The 20,948-nt window shown below is 43.3% G+C and overlaps 2 protein-coding genes across 2 annotated transcripts in view; one reads left to right on the top strand and one right to left on the bottom strand.

The window, feature by feature from the left end:
• LOC133448724 (low-density lipoprotein receptor-related protein 1-like) overlaps positions 1 to 20,948 on the bottom strand; it is a 118,624-nt gene that overhangs the window by 13,805 nt on the left and 83,871 nt on the right. The window contains exons 31-58 of the mRNA XM_061727530.1: positions 20,072 to 20,166; positions 19,817 to 19,966; positions 19,522 to 19,662; positions 19,210 to 19,335; positions 18,964 to 19,095; positions 17,847 to 17,981; positions 17,299 to 17,428; positions 17,072 to 17,198; positions 16,281 to 16,432; positions 16,053 to 16,177; positions 14,654 to 15,028; positions 9,107 to 9,296; positions 8,814 to 9,018; positions 7,563 to 7,755; positions 6,478 to 6,603; positions 6,232 to 6,360; positions 6,031 to 6,150; positions 3,330 to 3,443; positions 3,080 to 3,229; positions 2,256 to 2,378; positions 2,044 to 2,160; positions 1,804 to 1,932; positions 1,581 to 1,703; positions 1,336 to 1,476; positions 748 to 935; positions 467 to 650; positions 305 to 390; positions 83 to 202 (exon numbers count right to left, since the gene is read on the bottom strand). Coding sequence (XP_061583514.1) covers positions 83 to 202; positions 305 to 390; positions 467 to 650; positions 748 to 935; positions 1,336 to 1,476; positions 1,581 to 1,703; positions 1,804 to 1,932; positions 2,044 to 2,160; positions 2,256 to 2,378; positions 3,080 to 3,229; positions 3,330 to 3,443; positions 6,031 to 6,150; positions 6,232 to 6,360; positions 6,478 to 6,603; positions 7,563 to 7,755; positions 8,814 to 9,018; positions 9,107 to 9,296; positions 14,654 to 15,028; positions 16,053 to 16,177; positions 16,281 to 16,432; positions 17,072 to 17,198; positions 17,299 to 17,428; positions 17,847 to 17,981; positions 18,964 to 19,095; positions 19,210 to 19,335; positions 19,522 to 19,662; positions 19,817 to 19,966; positions 20,072 to 20,166 — 4,126 coding nt within the window. The remainder of the gene's footprint in view (positions 1 to 82; positions 203 to 304; positions 391 to 466; positions 651 to 747; positions 936 to 1,335; positions 1,477 to 1,580; positions 1,704 to 1,803; positions 1,933 to 2,043; positions 2,161 to 2,255; positions 2,379 to 3,079; positions 3,230 to 3,329; positions 3,444 to 6,030; positions 6,151 to 6,231; positions 6,361 to 6,477; positions 6,604 to 7,562; positions 7,756 to 8,813; positions 9,019 to 9,106; positions 9,297 to 14,653; positions 15,029 to 16,052; positions 16,178 to 16,280; positions 16,433 to 17,071; positions 17,199 to 17,298; positions 17,429 to 17,846; positions 17,982 to 18,963; positions 19,096 to 19,209; positions 19,336 to 19,521; positions 19,663 to 19,816; positions 19,967 to 20,071; positions 20,167 to 20,948) is intronic.
• LOC133448725 (delta-type opioid receptor) lies at positions 11,501 to 13,664 on the top strand. The gene has a single exon (XM_061727532.1). It carries the CDS (start codon positions 12,163 to 12,165, stop codon positions 13,183 to 13,185), a length of 1,023 nt encoding a protein of 340 aa, XP_061583516.1. The 5' UTR covers positions 11,501 to 12,162; the 3' UTR covers positions 13,186 to 13,664.

Raw genomic sequence — 20,948 nt, 5'->3', positions numbered from 1 at the left:
TAATCATTTATACTACAATTCTGATGTTGAGAAAGCAGGTATTTGTTACTATCCCCTTTACACATGATGCTGTCACACTGACCTGAACATCGCTGCCGTTGATGTGCATGCGTCGGATCATGCTCCCCTGTGTGTTCACATCCGTCCAATAAATCATCTGCTGCCGATAGTCGAAGTCCAGAGCCACGGCATTATTTAATCCCTGTCAGAGGATGGGAGCTGGGTTAGTCGAGGATAAACTCTTGCATGATGGTTTACAGGATTTTTTTCTTCCATCCACGTCAAAAAGACATAAAGCCCTCACCTGTTTGATCAGCGTGTAGTTAGAGCCATCCAAGTTGAGCTTCCTCAGGTAGTAGCGGTTGGCAAAGATGAGGAAAGGCTCCTCCTCTGCAGGTTGACATAATACGAGTGGATTTTACATGAAAGACTCGGCTGAATGTTATTAATCTGTCACGTTTCTTACCAGAAGTGGATTTGCATATTGTTGGATTCTCGGGACTGAGGCGGTAACCCTTCACGCACAAACAGTGGAAACTGCCGTGCGTGTTGATGCAGCGCTGAGTGCAGGGGTAAGTGGTGGTGCATTCATCTACGTCGATGCACGTCTTCCCGTCGTCCTTCAGGTGGAAGCCAGGGTGGCATCTGCACTGTAAGGGACCAAAGCGAAGAGCAGCTAAAGCAAAAGGGCCATGCGTCTTATTGTCCCATGCACGTTTCTGAGTTTCTGAGCGTCTTTTTGCTTACTTTAAACCCTATTTTCAGGTCTTCACAGAGCTGCGAGCAGCCGCTCAGCTTGCTGTTCAGGCACTCATTGATGAAGCAGTTTAGCTCATCGGAGCCATCCCCGCAGTCGTCTTTATGGTCACAGAGCAACGTCTCGTTGATGCAGTTTCCATTTTTGCAGACGTAGGCGCTGTCATTGCATTTCTTCTCTGCTCGATGAAATCATGTAATGAAATGAGCAAATGTCAGCCAGTGCAGATGCATTTTAAACCCTCAGTAAGTTGTTTGAGGCTGTTTGGAGTGCTTTTCAGTTAATGATAAAAAATAAAAAGTATAGAGGTGTTGTTCTGATCATGAACATATTTACTTTGAGTAAAAATATCTTTTACATGCTTGTACTTTACAACGAATGAGAGGAAGATTAATTAGGTCAAAACATGTCTATTTTATAAAGAATAAACTACATACAGCTAAATGAGACTTCATAAACCAAAACAGACTTAAAAACAGGATTTGATGCTTTAAAAAAAATAATCACAAATTGAATAAATAATATTTAGACAAGTGAAAAAGAAAGAAAACTAAGAACTGGGTGTGTGTGCATCTAACCTGAGTCAGTGCAGTGTGGGTTTTTCGGCGCTTCGTCTGAGTGGTCGTGGCAGTCAAAGTCTCCGTCGCACTCCCAGGAACTCTGAATGAGACAGCGGCCGTTGGCACAGCGGAACTCGTTGCGTCCACATGTTGGATACTCTGAAGGGGGAAAAACAACCTGTGCTGTTAAAGGAAGAGCAAGGAGCGGGAGAGGGCTTTTTAACATCACCACGTCTGTGACGAGAGGCGGTGGATCCACCCACCACATTCCAGGGACTCGTCGGAACCATCGCTGCAGTCCTTGTCATGGTCGCACACGAAGTGCTTAGGGATGCACTGTCGGTTCTGGCACATGAACTCATTGCTGCTGCACGTGTTGTTGAAGACTGAGAGGAGGAAATATATGGTGAGTGAATGAGATGCTCCTGTTTTCTTCTTTCGACGCTCGGATTGCGGTATTGAGCAGATTTCTTTATTTTAGCTCACCACAGCCAGCTTTGACACTCTCATCAGCTCCATCTGGACAGTCTCTGTCGCCGTCGCACTTCCAATGGGAAGGAATGCACCTGTGAGAGCCGGGGCACTGGAAGGCATCTGGACTGCAGGTTTTACTTTCTGTGATGAAAAGGGGTTACTGGGGTTTTGCATTTCCTCTTTCAGATGTCTAAAACATCGTCAAGGAATCATAAAAGCGAATAGTAATAAACAAGCTTGTCCAACACCCACTGCACTTGCTGTCCTCGTCGGTGCCGTCCCCACAGTCGTCCGCCCCGTCGCAAAGCCAGCGGCTGGAAATGCAGCGGCGGTTCCCACACTCGAACTGGCTCGGTAAGCAAGACTTGTCTAAAAAGACCAGAGAGAAAGTACGGAGGGTGAAAAACCCAGCAGCAAAAACAAAGGGACAGTGTTCTGAACTTCTCGTCTGTTTAGCTTCTCACCGCAATGAGCTTCGTCCGCGCCGTTCTCACAGTCGTTCTCCTTATCGCACGTCCAGCTCATAGGGATGCAACGACCACTGGGACAGGAGAAGAAGGTCGTGGGACACGTTGTCTTCCCCTTCCCTGACAGAGAGAAAGACAAGCGACAGGTTTAACCTTCGTCTGTTGTTAGGGTCGCCACCAACCCGTTCTTAGGTCTTAAATTCATAAAACTACCACAAAAATGCGTTTATTGCATCAAGGCTTTTTGACTTTGTCAGGAACCTTTATTTCAACAAAATAATATCCAACATTTTTTTTTTCACTAAATTATAAAATGCTCTCGTTGAAATTGTTACCTTTTACTTTTTTTTCCATTTCCTTGAAGTAAATGGGTCGAAATGTACCCATAACACCATAGATGTTACTATAGTTAATAATATTAAAACGAAAAAATAACTGAAACAAATGTATTTATGATATGTGTTCTAATACCTCTCCGTAATAGCCAGGTAACACAACAACCTTTTATTTACTTTTATTTATTTCATTTTACCAGTTTTTAAAATTGAAATTAAGGGCTATACTGGCAAAAAAAGGCCCAGAGTCCCATACCAAAAATATTAAAACCAATATTTTCATGGATAAGGAAGCCTAACAATGTAACCAAGAGATGAGAAACAAATTGGATGATGGATAATTGCTTTTAGTGTATTTTAGAGATAATTTAAAACACGGGTCAAAACTGACCCGTTAACATCGGAGATGGTAACAGAATAACACCAGACAAAGGTTAAAATGACAAATTAATAAAATAGTTCATCCAAAACTTCTGGAGGAAATACCTGGGCAATTTCTTTCATCCGAGTAGTCTCCGCAGTCGTTGGCTCCATCACACTGCCACGAGGGTGCGTAGCAGAGGGCGGTGTACTCACACTTCTCAAAACTCACTCCCTTCACTCCCAAATGGAAGTATGTAGAACAGTCCGTGGCAGCTTCATGGCGGAGAAACAACACAGCCAACAATCTCTGAGCAACGGTTGGACTCTTGCAACATATTTGACTGTTCACACTGAGCTGATGGTTGGAACTTACTGCAGTTCATTTCATCGGTAGCGTCTTCACAGTCCACCTTCTGGTTACACTTGCTGGAGTTGGAGATGCAGCTGCCGTCTCTGCACTGGAACTGATCTGCTGAGCACATCGTGCCTGACACACGCGAGAGAAAGAGACCGCGTTTAGGCGAGTTAAATATGAAATGTCTCTTAATGGTTGAACATTTACAGAATATGTTATTCCTTCTTTCTTTTTGGAGGGTTTGGCTTTATTTCAGTGGGTAGATGTAGATTTTGGTGTTTAAAAAGAACTAAACTATTGTTCCTAAAGGCTGCGTTTCATACAGAAGCTGACAAGATGTCCAGCAGAAATACACAGACTGAGAAAATACTGTATTTGTAACATTAAAGTTAGTAAACTCATTTTAATGAATACAAATATTAATATCACAACCTTAAATACCTTTAAGTTTATGACATCATCATGTGAATCCCTAATATTACATTTGTTTAGCACCTATGTAATATTGTCATAATGAAGAAAAAAATGTATTTTTTACTTTAGAACTGCACAACTGCACTTTTTTTTATTATCACAACAAACTTCTCTGAAAAAGTCTCGTGGGAAATGCTGCAGCAAAGGATTTGATGAGAATTAGTGAGGGGAGGGGAATTATTTCTCTAATTTTAGCTTCTCTTCACTGGATCCCTGTTAAAACCAGGATCAAATCTTAAATCCTCACATAGAAAGCCTTTAGTGAACTGATAGTTCCACATCATCCTCATCACACCCCGCTCTCAGACTGCAGGTTCATTGGTGGTTCCTGGAGTTTCCAGAAGCCGAGCGCTCGGGTATGGGACTCTCCTGTGGCGGAAAAAGCCTCTCTATGCTTGAGATTAGACTTAGACTTTCCTTTTTAAAGAATGTTATAGTTACGACTGGCTTGGATGATCCTCAGCCATCCCTTTTGCTATGCTGCTATAGGCCTAGACTGCTGGAGGAACTCCCATGATGCACCAGCATCTCATCTAGCAGTTTTTTAATGCAAGTACATGCCACTGTTAAAGGGGACCCATTATGAAAAACACGTTTTTTCTTGCTTTAACATATATAAAGTGGTCTCCCCTCAGCCTGCCAACACAGAGAAGGAGTAAAGCACCCAAATTCTGCAGTGTCTGTTCACCCCGCCGGAGGATCCATCCAGTGTCATGTGACTTCTACGAGCCGTACAGATTCTGCTCCCGTCCTTACGCAACGACGGGAGCGATTTCCATAGGTCGGTCTCTGCTGCTGAAACCACGCCCACAACTAACTCCGCCAGCCATTGTTCCGAAGCGTATAAGTGTATCGTGTGGCTGTTTCAACAACGAGGGACAGTAAAAATTAGGTTTTGCATCGACACTTACCCTCATAAAAGGATCAGTACCAACAGTACGGACCCGGCAACTGCACACGAGTGACGTTAATTTTTTATGTTATTTATATTTGTCTACAAGTATGATCTTTGCATGGGCTAAGTATTTAGCTTAGCTCCGATGTTACTATTAGTAATACATTTTTTCTGTCGATGGTTTCAGATCTTCCAAGCACCTGAAGCTTTTCAACGACACCTTTAGAAGACGCACGGTCCTTCCTTGAGCCAGTAATAGTGCATAAATGTTTTTTAACAATAAAGTTGTCATTTGTGAACATTCAGTGTTTTCTTTACAGTTAACATGATTCATTTGTCTTGAAACATAAGAAATTAAATGATGAGGAATCGGAGTAAATAACTGTTAGTGTGAAGACGAGGTGACCCGGATCCCTCTTCAGGGAACTAAAGGCTGATTTATGGTTCCGCGTTTCACCAACGCAGAGCCTACAGCGTAGGGTACGCGTCGATTTAACGCAGAACCATAATTCAGGCTTTAAGATCCCAGGGAGTCGTTTACACCGTGTCATAACTGCATGTGAGCGTCCGTCTATCGCGTCAGGCTGCGTGACATCGGACGCTCTCTGTCCACACTGAAACCGTTAAACACGCGGCCAGTTAGGACAGTCTAATACAAAAAAAATAAAGCAATGGAATTGTTTTTTACGCTGAAGCTCGCTCGCATCGGACATGCTTTAATTGTGTACGGAGCCGGCCATTCTCCCCGGAGCAAGACTTTGTTCCCTCCCCTGCTACACGTCATTCAGGCAGCCAATCAGCACAGGCTTCATTATCATAGCCTCCCCTCCCTCAGAATCCCTCATAGAGAAGGTTAGAAGCGGTAAAAATAAAGACATGGCCCACAGGCTGAATTTCTGATTTATGTAGAAAAAACAAGCTTTTGATTGTTTTTAAGACATTCAAGGCCTGTTTAAAATATACATCAAATGCCATAATAGGTCTCCTTTAAGCTTATTATCTGTCCACTTCCTGAACCTGGTAGTTGTTTTCTCCCTCGGCAGAGGAAACACATCCTGGTGTTTCCAGAGGGGGAAGGTTTGATGCCACCTGTTGGTTTCCTCAGCCATGTTATTTTTTAAGAATCGTAATTATATAAATACAATTAGAATCCATCAGACCGAATGGAATGAACTGGAAAATAACAATCTGGGTATAATTGGATAATAATTGGACTGAAGTGAACTGTATTTAATTGGACTTGTGCTGAACCGGTTTGCGTTCTCTGTGAAGTGTCCTGATATGTTGTTTGTGATGAATTGGTGCGATACAAATAAAGTCAACAGAGCTGATTTGAGCGTGACGACTCACTGTTGCAGAACAGCTCATCAGAATTGTCCCCGCAGTCGTCCTGCCCATTGCACCAGGTACTGTGCTCCACACAGCGGGTGTTCACACATCGCCTGTAGCCCTTCTTGCACACGCGGGTGGCTGAAAACAGGACAGGCTCGCATTACAAACGTCAACAAGTAAAATTAGGTGAGTTCTGACAAATAAAAAGCTTCCACTCACTACAGTAGGACTGCTTCTCATCAGACTTGTCCTTGCAGTGCGCCATGCCATCACAGGTCAGCGCGTAGTGGATGCAGTCGCCATTTCCGCACTCAAACTCGTCAATGCTATTACATGTAGTGTTGAGGGCTGCAACACAATATAGAAAAAGGTTTTTGATTGCTTTTAAAGTCATTTAGTGGTGCCAGATTGCACTAGCTAAGAGGACTTTTGGCTTTGTTTGAATGAATTCAGCTCTCGTATTACCAATGCAAGTGCTGTCGTCCAAAAGCTTCCGATCGCCCCGACAACTACAGTTGACCCTTCCCTCCGAGGTGAGCAGACACAGGTCCTGACATCCTCCATTGTTGACACGACACAGCGAGAACTCACCTGTGCAGACATGTGGAAATGTTACATCTCAAACATGCACATATGTTCAGGAATTTAGACAACCTCCAGACCATATTCGCCCACAGATGTCATCGCCTCTCTGCCTCCGCAGTCAACTCTGGAGCAGCTTCCTTTTTCATCCGAGACCTGCTCAGACTATACAAACTGCTGCTGAATACCAACCTCTTCTCCCTGGCATCCGATTCAACAAGAGCTTTAAATATTAGCTTTGTTAAATCCCTTTGTTGTTATCGTGTCATTACTTCGTACTGTGTTCAGCGCATTTTATGGTCTGCCGTTTTAGGTTTGCAGCACTTGGCTCTGCTCCCGCTGTTTCTCGATGATCTCTTTAAATGAATCTAACATTGACCCTCCGTGCATGCACGCATGCAGGCGGGTGCGCTTGCATGAGCGTGGCGAGAGCTCAGCCTCTGGCTCGGTGCATAATTGTGTGCGACTCAATCTAAACAGGATTTGTAGCTGCTTCGGCAGGCTCTCTCTGCTCGCGTGGTCTCGTGGGTACCGGAGTGTGAGACGGTAAAGCAAATGAGGCAACGTGAGAGGGGAGATGTGGCAGAGAAAAAGAGACAGGCAAAGGCTAAAAGAAGAGGTAAATCTTTATATATGTGTTGTACTATGGACCTTTTCTCGAGATGTGTCTTCAATAAAGTGTGAATTGAATTGAATTGAATTGATATATCATCTCAATTTCTGCCATGTCAATTTTCTCTCAAATTATAAACATAAAGAGCGGTTTTACTGGGCAAAGTTGTGTGCTTGGTTCACATGCATTAGTGCAATACCGGATCATTTGTCAAGAAAATGAACACAATCTAAATCCAAATCCTAAAATTGCATGATTAAAAACTTGATCTGTGCATCATGCAGTCCTACACGTTATGTCCTTCATACAAGGAGATCACCACTCGAATAACACGAAAAGAAGAGAGAAAACTTACAGCTGTTAGTGTCATTGGCCACTGCAACAATGCCCATCGGCTGCTGGGGGATGTCGGCACGCAGCACCTTCATGTCTCCTCCGGTGTATTTGTCAGCCCGCAGCACGGCCCTCCTCACCCAGTCCGTCCAGAAGATGTAGTCTCCGTACACGGCCAGGCCGAACGGGTGGACCGGCTCGTTCTTCAGCACCACCTGCAGGGGGCAGCACAACCGCAATCAGAGCTGCAGACCAGTTGAAGAAATCACAGCCTCGCAAATGATGTGAAAGATCAGAACCAAGAGTTGTTATTACATAACCCCCCCCAGAGGTGGACAGAGTACTCGCCCCCGGTACTTGAGTAAGAGTACAAATACTACTGGTCAAAATGTACTCCGTTACAAGTAAAAGTAGCTCAGTCAAAATATTACTCGAGTAAGAGTAGAAAAGTACTTGCTTTTAAAGGTACTTAAGTATCCAAAAGTAAATGCTTTTAAATTTACTTTAAGTAAAAGTAAGAGTAAGAGTAAGAGTACATTTCTTATTTTCCACATCAGTAAATTACTATATTTTTTCTAAATTAATTTAAGGATCTTTTAACTCTTGTTTCTGAGAATTAACTCTTTGAAACCAGCTGCACTGATGTGCTGCTTTTAGAACCATAATGTTATATAAAACCTGCAGAAACACCAAAAACAAATCAAATGAATGGGATCATAAGAGGACAGCAGATGATGCAGAGTTTATTAACAATCATGAACTGAAACCAAATGAACCTGCACCATCCAACTAAGTCTGGATCCCCCTCAGAGACCACTGCTTTACAAAAAAAGCAGGCGTAGCCATTGTTGCGGCTCTGTCTTGACAAACGCAGGCTACTTTGGCGGTATCGTTTTGAGGAGGCTTGACGTATTTCCGCTTTACGTACATCCCAGTGGAGAGAGTGCACTGTGATAGGTCTCCTCCTTTGACAAAAACAGCTTGTGTCCAATAGGATTTTAGGGAAGAAGAAAAAAGAGCAGACCTGAAAGTAACGAGTACTTTTCAGCCTTCCTAGAAATTTACTCGAGTAAAGGTAAAAATATTTGTCTTGGAAATGTATTCAAGTAAGAGTAATAAGTACCAAAGAAATCTAATACTCAAGTAAAGTACAAATCCTCTGGAATTGTACTTAAGTACAGTACTCAAGTAAATTTACTCCGTTACTGTCCACCACTGTCCCCCCCCAAAATACAGCAGAAGAAAGAATTTATTCTATGGTTCCGTCACTCACGTAGCGCCGGCTGCCGTCGTACTCGCAGCGCTCAATCTTGTCCAGTGTGGCGTCAGAGAAGTAAAGTTTTTCAGCCCGGTGGTCTATGGCCAGGCCGTTAGGGGTTCTGATGTCAGTGCCGATGATCACAAGGACGTTGGCACCGTTCAGCGTGGCACGCATGATACTGGGAGACTGCTCATTCCAGTTGGTCCAAAACATCAGGCTGCATGAAGGGATGAAGGGACAATCAGGTGTGTGAACAGACAGAAAAACAGGTGGCGGTTTAATGGGACACGTGACTCAGCTCTAACCTTTGACACTCATCGAGAACGAAGGCCCGGGGGTGGTCGTCTCCAGACATGGTGACCACAGTGTGTCGGTCAACGGCCCCCCAGCTGCCCTGATCCACGGTGTGGCGGGTGATGGTTGAGGTCGTGTAGCTGGTCCAGTATAACATATCCCAGCCCCTGTGGTACGCCAAACCCTCCACTGAGCCCACATCTGGAAAAGAAAGAAGAAGGAAGGAAAAGGACAGAAGAGGAAGAAGGGCAAAGAGGTGAGAGGAGGAAAAAAAAAGCCCAGAAGATAAAAAGAGGGGAAGGAAAAGAAATACGTCAATTCCAACATCGTGTTAAAAGGCCAAGTGTGGACGATCTGGCAACGGCTCGGTGTTGGCTGACGGCTGCGTGGCAGCGCAGAGTCAGAGCTCTGAACATGACAGCTTGGTATTAATGACAAAGAACACTGTGTGATTCGAGGCTTTTATCCAGCAAATAGTTAAGTGAAAAGGTCAGCGACTGGCGTACTTATTTCCACTGCACTACCTCATCAACAGATGAAGAGTAAGAGGAATTTTTCGTTTTATACTGCTCCACAGCTTTGAAATGAGTAAGAGGTGGCGAGCGTCTTGCCTGCGAGCAGCAGGCCAGAGGACACGCGGGAGTCAGCCAAAATGGAGGAACACAAAGTTCTGTAGCAGCAGACAGAGCCCAGCTGCTCGGCTGCTCAGAGACAGTCTGCGCACACACATGTGCAGAGGTGGACAGAGTACTCGACCCCAGTACTTGAGTAAGAGTACAAATACTACTGGTTAAAATTTACTCCGTTACAAGTAAAAGTAGCTCAGTCAAAATATTACTCGAGTAAGAGTAGAAAAGTACTTGCTTTTAAAGGTACTTAAGTATCCAAAAGTAAATGCTTTTAAATTTACTTTAAGTAAAAGTAAGAGTAAATTTCTTATTTTCCACATCAGTAAATTACTATATTTTTTCTAAATTAATTTAAGGATCTTTTAACTCTTGTTTCTGAGAATTAACTCTTTGAAACCAGCTGCACTGATGTGCTGCTTTTAGAACCACAATGTTATATAAAACCTGCAGAAACACCAAAAACAAATCAAATGAATGGGATCATAAAAGGACAGCAGATGATGCAGAGTTTATTAACAATCATGAACTGAAACCAAATGAACCTGCACCATCCAACTAAGTCTGGATCCCCCTCAAACACCACTGCTTTACAAAAAACTACATCTCTGCTTTCAATAACTTAATGTTGTAGCCATTGTTGCGGCTCTGTCTTGACAAACGCAGGCTACTTTGGCGGTATCGTTTTGAGGAGGCTTGACGTATTTCCTCTTTACGTACATCCCAGTGGAGAGCGTGCACTGTGACAGGTGTCCTCCTTTGACAAAAACAGCTTGTGTCCAATAGGATTTTAGGGAAGAAGAAAAAAGAGCAGACCTGAAAGTAACGAGTACTTTTCAGCCTTCCTAGAAATTTACTCGAGTAAAAGTAAAAATATTTGTCTTGGAAATGTATTCAAGTAAGAGTAATAAGTACCAAAGAAATCTAATACTCAAGTAAAGTACAAATCCTCTGGATATGTGCTTAAGTACAGTACTCAAGTAAATTTACTCCGTTACTGTCCACCACTGCACATGTGCAGAACGTGGCCCATCGCTCCAGTAACAACTTATTAGTTATAGCCAATGACTTGCTACTGGAACGGACCCGCGAGCGCCTGAGCATCTGAGTGGCCCTTTCTCAGGGCTGGGTGTTAATATCACGCTATCACAGCTCTGGCTTGAAGGCGCGGCGAGGTTCACCCCCAGGTGAGACTCTTAACACCGCTCCTCAACATCTCCACCGCCACAGCACAGACGTGAAACCTCACCGGGGCCGTGCGTGCTGTGAGATCCTGAGAGAAGCAGAGCGCTGACGAAAAAAATGCAATGCATAGAAGAAAAAAAAACTGCCCAGTTTTCTTGCCCTCATAAATCACGGCACTCTAGAAATCGATGGGGTACAACACAAAATCCATTTCCTCCCATTTCCTATTTCTTTGCTGCTGTTAATGAATTCCAAATGGCTAGACGCATCGCTCCCCCTTTTTACTTAACCTCATCTCCACATTGTTCTTGACCCACGCCTGTGTATTTGTCCATTCATTTGCTTCTGTGAACAAAAACAGATGAGTGCAGTAAATAACTCTTGATGGTGGTTAAAGTAGCATTGACTTTATGACATTTATCAGTAGTAGGTGTGAGAGCAGCTCAACGTCCGCTATCAGGACACCAGTCAATAATTACCCAGACCAAGGTCAACACTATTTTACCCAGCCTTTTTGTGTTTTAGCAGCCTCTGTGTAGGTTTTGTAAATGTGTGTGTGTGTGTGTGTGTGTGTGTGTACAACGTGTCTAAACAGATCTGTTTCAGAAAAGGAGTTGGAACAGTGACGTTTGGGGAAAACCTTGTTAGACCCTCCTTCACCGGCCAATCTTCATTCTGCTCTATCAGAATCGGTCCAGAGTTCACCTTCCGTTTACTGGATTTAATCTCCTCTCTCACCGTCAAGCTCTGCACCTCCTCCGGCTGCCCGCGCTCCCTCACGCTTCCCCGGAGGAATGCCGACTACGGACCGATTGAGACGTTACGCGGAATAGCTGCCTTCTCGGAGGTGACGGGAAATCAAACTCTACAACTTTCACACTCGACCGAAACGGGAACCTAAAGAGGAATAACAAATGCCCCAGCGGCCAGGAGGAGGGGAGGACTGTGTCTTCAGCAGAGGAAGCCGATTGGACCTGATTAACATCCAGTACACGGGAAGGAGTTTTAACTACTAAAACGGCATTTTGATGTAACAAGGAAGAGGAATGTATGTAATGTGTACACATATTTAACAATCAGCTTCTTTTTAAACACCCTGGATCTCAAATGCTAAGAAATCTGTGTCATGTTATTCCTGAGTTCTCTTTTATTGTCCCACAGCTTGAGTAAGCATTCCTACGTGTATTATCAGCAGTTTTATGGCCGCGTACGTGTACTGAACCAACAAACCTCGTCTGTGTCTCGACAGTAGCAGAATGAGCGGAGCTGAGGACGGGACGCTGAACTCTACAAGTTTAGAGGGTCTGCCGGGGAACAGCAGCGACCCCGGCCCGGCCCACGTGGAGCAGATCCTCGTCCCGATACTGGACGCCGTGATTCTGGTTCTGGGAGTCAGCGGGCACACTCTCGTGATAGTGATTTTACGCGGGCGATGGAGGAGACGGTCTCCTCAGAGCCCGAGGGCGGGTGCAGGGACGGACATCCTCCTGCTGGCGCTGAGCGCTGCGGACCTGCTCTTGCTTTCCACGGTTCCCTTCCACACAGCTGCCATCGCCATGCAGGAGTGGCCGTTTGGGACATTCATGTGTCGCCTGCTTGGTTTCTTGGGTTCCGCCTGCTCCTCGGCCAGCGTCTTCACTCTGGCGACGCTAGCCGTGTGTCGGTACCTGACTGTCGTGAAGCCCAACAGGGCGTACAGCCTGCTCACCCCTCGCCGGGTGTCTGCAGTCGCTGTGCTGCTCTGGGTTCCGGCCCTCAGTCTTGGCGCTCCCCAGTTTGTCTTTCGCTCCCTCGGAACCCCAAAGAAAGACCCAGATGGACTCGCTTGCTTCGCTTTCCTGTCTCAGCGAGACCAGCTGATCTATGAACTGTTTCACTTTGTCATGGCCTTCCTGCTTCCACTGGTCACCATCGCGGTGGCGTACGGCAGCATCTACATCTTCCTGTGTGGGCGTCAGCACGCCGGCAGGGCCCCCCAGGTGGAGCGCTATCAGAGCAGAGTAACTCTGACGACGGCCATGCTGGTGCTGGCCTTCACCGTCTGCTGGCTGCCCTCCTACGGCCTCACTCTGGCCCGACTGACGGATAACAGCTCCACCGGAGCCTCGCCGCGTTACGGGCCCTTCAGTGTGTTTGCACGACTCATGGCAACCTCCTCGACAGTGATGAACCCCATCCTCTATGTGCTAATGTCCCAAAAGTTCAGACAGGACCTACTGAGGCTGTTCAAGAGGGACGGACAAACAGCAAATGTGGCGGTGGCCATGTCTGCTGCCTGACACTGTTACTGTATGGACCCGGAGGAAACCCTGAGAGCAACCACCCCCCTACTTGCATGTTAAACACTAACAGCACCATTACATTTCTTTGCATCCTCACTGCATTTACTGTTAGTCAGGATACTGTGTAAAAAGATCACAAGGTTTCCTCTGGGGGTTACTGCTTTACATGCACAGCAGGAGAAACCCTCCTGAATCACACACTCCTTGCAAAACAGACTAAAGTAGAGGCATGTTGGTAAAACATTAACACTGAAGCTGTGTTTTTTGTGCCAAGATAAGGTGAATAAAGTCTCTTTGTCTCTGGACCTCTTCATTTTTGCATGCACTATATTCTCAAAGCACAGATAAAAAACAAACTATCAGTGTTTTCTTCTTACTTTGGCAGCAACTTCAAGAAATAAAGTCTTCAGGTTTTGTTTTTTTTTAGATCAAGTAGACAAGCATTAGGAATGGGCGATATTTTACCGTTCACGATATACCGTCAAAAAAATTCCCCACGGTAAGAATTTGTCATCTTGTGGTAAAAACGATAAATTCCCGTTGATGATGTTTTTGTGTAAAGCTGATTTATGGTTCTGAGTTAAATCCACGCACAACTTATGTGAAGGAAGGAAGGAAGGAAGGAAGGAAGGAAGGAAGGAAGGAAGGAAGGAAGGAAGGAAGGAAGGAAGGAAGGAAGGAAGGAAGGAAGGAAGGAAGGAAGGGAGTAAAGAGGAAGGGAAGAAGGAAGGAGAGAGCAGGAGGAATGAAGGAAGAAAGGAAAGGAAGAAGGAAGGGAGAAAACAAGGAAAGGAGGAAGGAAGGGAGAAAAGAGGAAGGGAAGAAGGAAGGAGAGAGCAGGAGGAAAGAAGGAAGGAAGGAAGGAAGGAAGGAAGGAAGGAAGGAAGGAAAGGGGAGAAGGAAGGGAGAAAACAAGGAAAGGAGGAAGGAAGGAAGGAAAGAGGAAGGGAAGAAGGAAGGATAGAGCAGGAGGAAAGAAGGAAGGAAGGAAATGAGCCTGAAAGAAAGAAAGAAAGAAAGAAAGAAAGAAAGAAAGAAAGAAAGAAAGAAAGAAAGAAAGAAAGAAAGAAAGAAAGAAAGAAAGAAAGAAAGAAAGAAAGAAAAAAAGAAAGATAAATTCCCGTTGATGACGTTTTTGTGTAACAAACATGGCAGATCTGAGAGCGAGATACATTTATAGTTACAAAGGTGGAGTTGAATTGGTATTTTCTTTTATCGTCATTTTTATCGTTATCGGGATAAATGCCAGAAATTATCGTGATACATTTTTTAGTCCATACCGTCCATCCCTAACAAGCATACAGCCTTTTTTCTTTTCTACAGACAGATTTCTCATCCGGTGGGCAACATGAAATAATTTGACAAATGACAAGTCTGCTGAAGAAGCAGCGAGGGATGAACCGAGGAAGCAGCTGGGTGACAGATAACATGGGAAAAAAACAAACATCAGAATAAAAAAACTCACTCTCTACGACCGTCTTGCGGTCAGATCCGTTGTCGCTGATTTGCTGGATGTTGCCAAAGTGAATGTCGCTGAAGAAGATGCGGTTAGCTCCTTTCCCTCCTCCTCCTCTGTGGTCGAACGTGAGCGCGATGACGTTTTTCATGTGCTCCGGGTCCTCGAAGGGTTTTATGGGTGCGTTGAGGTTGTTTTCATCCGACAGGTGGACGCTCTTCAGTATGGTTCTCTCGGAGTAGAGGAGGTAGCCGTCGTAGTCGCGGCAGCTCCGACCGTCTTCGGCCAGCATGCCGTGAGCACAGGCGCACGTGCGCTGCTTGTCGCCACGGAAAAGACACAACTGCTGACATCCGCCATTGTTGTCTTTGCACACGTTTGTTCCTACAGACAGTCATAAAAATCACATTTACGTCACATATACAAAAAATAATTCCATATACCGTATTTTCTGGACTATAAGCCGCTACTTTTTTCATAGGTTTTCAACCATGCGGCTTATACAAAGGTGCGGCTATTCTGTGGATTTTTCTTCCACTGCTCGGGGCGCTCTAACCGGAATTAGAATCAAAACTAAGACCAAATAAATGCAAAGAAGAATACGCTACTTCTTCTTTAGCAGATAGAAGTAGGTAGAAGCAAACTTGCTGCCGCGTTAAAAGACACTGTTAGGGAAGGAGGTTTGCTTTTTCCTGGAGAGAGACTGAGGTTTCATCTACACAGTCTTGGATTAGGGAGATGGCAATGTGTATTACGATGGAAAAGCGGACTTATGTGATTAGAGGTAAAGCACGAGAATTCGAAGAAATATGGACATCTTTAATGGACTTTCTCAAGCAACAATAGAATATATATGTCTGTAGAACAAGTGTGACAATCTAAGTTTGTTTGTGAGACTATTGAGTGTGACATTTTTTATTTTATTTTTCTTAGTTTTTTTTTCCATTTAATTTTAATTATTTTATTTTTTTTGTCTTGTTTTCTGTCTTGTTTTATTTTTGTCTGTATGGACACGGCAGGACCTGCTTACATTTTGTTGGACAATTAATATGATACTTGCTGATTGCTTTGTTTTTTTTGTACATTTATATTGAAATTGAATAAAAATATTGTTCAAAAAAAAAAAAAAGACACTGTTAGGAAAGGATCTATTTAGGTACATACATGTACATCATTTACAGTTCAAAATCGTTCTTTACATGTAGTAAATATCTAATCTAACAACATAAATATCTATGGCTGGCAAATCTTTTTTTTTTTTTTAAATAGAGCGGATGCGGCTTGTATGCGGGTGCGGCTTATAGTCCAGAAAATACGGTATTTTTATCTGTTAAATTCAACTACATATCCTTTAGAAACCCAGAACTTGAGTGATTCGGATTGCACACATTTCCAACAGACTGAGTACCTTGCTGTCTGGCTCTGTTGAAGACCTTGATGTCTTTGAGCTGCACCCCGATGCCAGTTCTCAGGGAGACGGAGTCTGTGGCGTTATCCTTGCTGCCGCGCTTGATGGAGCCGTTTGCATGTGTCCTATGGGAAAAGCAGACACCCATGCAACATTAAAGAGCAGAAGATTGCAGATATATGTACACAGTCTCATCCTACTTCCTTCAAACCTAAGGATAAGACATACCTATCACTCCAGTAGATGTAGCTCTCAAACACAGACACAGAGAACATGTCCATGTTGTTGTTCGCCAGCACCACCTCCCTGTTTTCTCCAGTCTCCAGGTTAATGCGCTCAATCTTGTCTGTCCTGGCGTCACACCAGTATAGCAGACTTTCCTACATGCACACACAAAGTAATATGTTGATATGGGGCTCACTGATTGTAAAAAAAACAGAACAACAAAGGTCTGTATAGGTCAGAGGTCAGCAACCCAAAATGTTGAAAGAGCCATATTGGACCAAAAACGCAAAAAACAAATATGTCTGGAGCCGCAAAAAATGAAAAGTCTTGTATAAGCCTTAGAATGAAGACAACACATGCTGGGGGAGGATTATTTTTTTTCATTATGTACTTTGAGAAAAAAGTCGAAATGTCATGAAAAAAAGTCAAAATGTCGAGAAAAAAGTCAAAATGTCAAGATTAATGTTGAAATACAATCTTGAGAAAAAAGTCAAAATGTCGAGAAAAAAGTCAAAATATTGAGAAAAAAGTCACAATTTTGAGAAAAAAGTCAAACTGTTTAGAAAAAAGTCGAAATGTCGAAGAAATAGTCATAATTTCGTGAGAAAAGTCAAAATTTCGAGAGAAAAAAAGGAAAGGAAAAAGGAAGAAAAAAAAAGAAGCAGAAAAAAAGAAGGAAAAAAGAAAAAAAAGGTCAAACATTTTTGAAAAAGCTCCAGGAGCCACCAGGGCGGCGCTAAAGAGCCGCATGCGGCTCTGGAGCCGCGGGTTGCCAACCCCTGGTATAGGTGTACCTGATAATCAATGGAGATGCCGTTGGGCCAGCTGATACTGCCGTTGACCAGGACGGCCCTCTGCGTGCCGTCCAGGCGAGACCGCTCAATGCGGGGATACTGGCCCCACTCTGTCCAGAACAGATAGCTACAAGAAAAAAACCCCACACAAATTCAGAAGCAATTTCTAACAAAAATTGCAGATTAAAGCAGGGAGGTAAAAGTCGCACAACCCTGCTCTTCCTCACCCTTTTTCAGGATGGACGGTGATGGCACGTGGCTTGTCCAGGCCCTGGGAGATCACCACATAGCGGAAGGAGCCGTTGAGTCGCGCCACCTCAATGACGTCAAAACCTTGGTCAGTCCAGTAAATGTTTCCTGTGGTGGGTGGAGATGAAACAGTGATGCAGTGGGGAATCCGTGCACATGATACATGCATAGTTCAGAGATTGTAACCTTGCTTCCACGTTTGTGACATTAAATTTAACAAATAACTTATTTTTACTCATGCATGCTCTATGTATATCTCTGTGATGTTTTCTCAGCTCAGTAGGTTCATGTGCTGGCTTCTACTAGCAACAAGACACTGAAACAACATTCATGTACAATGTACAATGAAGCTGTGTGAAACTAAAGGAATATAGTATACACTTATAATTTACCTCCAATAATGTTACAGATGGGGTTCTAGTTTTTTTCCGGTAGTTTTCTAACATGAAACAACTTCTACAAAATATTTTTCTGCATCAAATTAAAGAAATATGTTTCTTAATGTAATAGCATTGTTGTGTCTCACCAGCTATCCAGTCAACAGCAATGCCCTCCACCCTGCCAATGCCATTGGTGACCACGTCCTCTCTCCACGTCTGGTCTCTCTTGGCCCTGCTGATGGTGCTTAGACCCATATCCACCCAGTAGATTGTGTCATTGTCTGCAGAAAAAGGAAACAAGTTGCAGCAGATATAGAAGCATTTATACAAGATACGTTAAACCTGAGAACTTACTGATTAACTAGAACTCTGGAGTAAACAAGGAAAAGAGTTCACTCAGAACAGAGCGGCACGCCTTGCTCTCCGCTGCTCTATCCGAAACAATGTTGAGAGTATGCATGCTGAGGTGTCTTGGATGATGGTGGAGGATCGACTAGCATGCAGCCTTATTATGTTTTTGAAGAATATCTGTATATTACGCAAACCTGGCTTCTTGTTTATGCAACTTCTACCAACAAATAATAGACACAGCTATGATACCAGACTGGCCCTAGCTAATCACTTTTCTCTGCCTATGCCCAGAACCAATGCTTTGAAAAAAACAGTAATGTATAGAGCAGTCGCACACTGGAACCATCTCCCCCCATGTATAGTTGCAATAAACAAGATGTCAGGTTTTAAAAGGAGACCTAAGCAGGCTGTAGTTCAGAAGGATTGGTCATAGGTATATACTGTGATTATTGTGCAAATTGTATGTATATTATATATATTATAAATTTAATAGTAAACATATTCTAAATCACTGCAGGCTATGAGTGTATATATAGTTTAGAAGTATGAGTATATTATAATGTATGAGTATATTATGATATGTAATATATTTATACTACTATAAATAGAGGTATGGGTATATTATAAATTATAAAGTCGTTGCAAATTATTTTGCTCAAAAGTGGATACAGATCTGGTGATAGTAGCAAATAATGCTACTTAAGATGTGGATGGTGGGTTACTTAATCTTTTATTTTTGGTTCAATTTATTATTTCAGGAATTGTAGTGAATGTTTTTCACCCTTTTTGAGTTGTATTATTGTTCTTTTGTATGTCTATGTGTGGACCCCAGGAAGAATAGTCTTCCCATGGTGAAGACTAATGGGGATCCTTTTTAATAAACAAATGAGATGCTGTTGTCAAAAGTCTTACCAGCATGGAAATCTATGCCCACAGCCAGGGAGGTGCCAGACACTGGAACCAGGGCATCAGACTTGTCAGATGGGTCCAAAGGAATCCCACGAATGCCCTCGTGGACTGAGTACAGCAGGAAAGATCCCACACCTGCAGAGAGCAAACAGAAAACGGGCCTTTCGAAAACTATGTCATTTTCATCAGATTCTGAGACTTGCGTTTGTTTAAAATCTAACTCCGTATGCGTGCTTGGATGCGTCGTACCTTCACAAGACTGCTGGCCTCTTCGCAGGCTGTATCCTGCCGTGCACATGCACGCTCTAGTGGTAGGGGAGGTGGGGAGGCACAGCTGGGAGCAGTCTCCATTGTTTTTACTGCAGAGATTGGTGCCTGGGAACACAAAATCACAAGGATAAATACACAAGATGAGTAATTCAGGCATAAACAGCTGGGCTTCAGATAAACATGCAGCCTAAAAGACCTTCAAACAGACAAAGATGTATTTTCTTTTTCTTTTGCCATGCAATCAAAAAAATGCTGCACAGGCTGATAATAAGCTAGCAGTAATGGTGCCACCTTTCTGTATGGTTTCATTGTAGATCTTCATGTGCATCATGGGAGAAGTGCTGTTCCTCAGGACTCTCCAGGTGCCCCCATCTTTTTTGTCACAGGTTCCTATCTGGTCAGTTCCTTGGTCTGCCCACCACAACTTATCTCCTAAAGCACACATTAGACAAGTCAGCAATTTTTGTATTAGAACTAGGACCGACTCTGAACTACGGTATTAAACGTCAAAAACACACCCCAAGAACAAAGTCCTATCCATGTCTGGCTTGAAATGATTGATTTATTTGTTTGTTTAAAGTCCTACCCATGATGGCCAGAGCAGTGGCCTTGACCAGCTTGCCCTTGACCCCCTCCAGCACTTCCAGCCCAGAGCCGTCCAGGTTACAGCGGCTGATGGTGCTGTTTCCCGAGCTGATCCAGTAAAGCTGCTCGGCATCAAAGTCGATGGAGAGACCTTGAAAGCGACAATAAAAGCACTTAAGCTTATTCACTTGCCCCGCCATTAGGAGGTGTTGTCTCATACGCTGTCACACAAAGAGGAGCATTAAAACCCTCTCACCAATGGGGCCTCTCTGGTTGGTGAAGAGGATGCTGCGGTTGGAGCCGTCTGTGTTGGCCATGCTGATGTTGTCTCCATCTGTCCAGTACAACTTTCTGATGGAGACAAAAAACCCAAGGTACGATCAGTTTTCCTTTGATCAAACTTAGACAACGTATCAGCTAATAGCATTCATGCCTCACAACTGAGCTGTTTTTTTTTTTATAATACTGTATTTAGAAAACAAATGGAGGCTTGCAACACACAGACAATAGACAGTAGGCCTGTGTTGAAAAAATCCATTTCCCAATTCTAAATCGATTCTCATATTAATTCCTAAAAATCGATTCATATGTCTAAAGATCGATTTTTTTTTTCTTTCTTTTATTTATTTATGTTTTTTTTTTTTCATCATTACATTACAACTTTTGGTTATTTTTTTGTTTATCCCCAAAAAAGGAATGTTTTGTTGGGCACGAGAATAACTGGTGCCATGTTTTTGCCTTTAAATATGTTTAAAGGTATGAAAACATTAAAGTGTTAGGTTATTTAATTGCATACATTGTCTATATTTCATTACTTTATATACTGTCTTGGGGTTACATTTGCAAAAAATGCTAAAAACCAAATGCTCAAAAATTAAAAACCAAAATAGACCGAAAATGGAACAAATAAAAACGGAATGTGGGAAAAAATAAAACCGATTTCATCCGTCTCTGTTTGCTGCCCTGGATCTGTTTGGTAATTCTGACCCACATGATGTTTCTGAAAGCAGTTCTATCAGCATTCTGGGAGCTGATTGGTCCTTACAGCATCATTAGCTGCCAATACTTGCTGTTTAATCTCAATATAATACTAGTAGTAATATTTTGCATAACCACAGTCATATAATTCATGC

Source organism: Cololabis saira, chromosome 8 (assembly GCF_033807715.1).
Source record: "Cololabis saira isolate AMF1-May2022 chromosome 8, fColSai1.1, whole genome shotgun sequence".
Taxonomy (NCBI): Eukaryota; Metazoa; Chordata; class Actinopteri; order Beloniformes; family Belonidae; genus Cololabis; species Cololabis saira.
The sequence above is the reverse complement of the archived record's forward strand: the minus strand, read 5'-3'. Positions and strand labels throughout refer to the sequence as shown.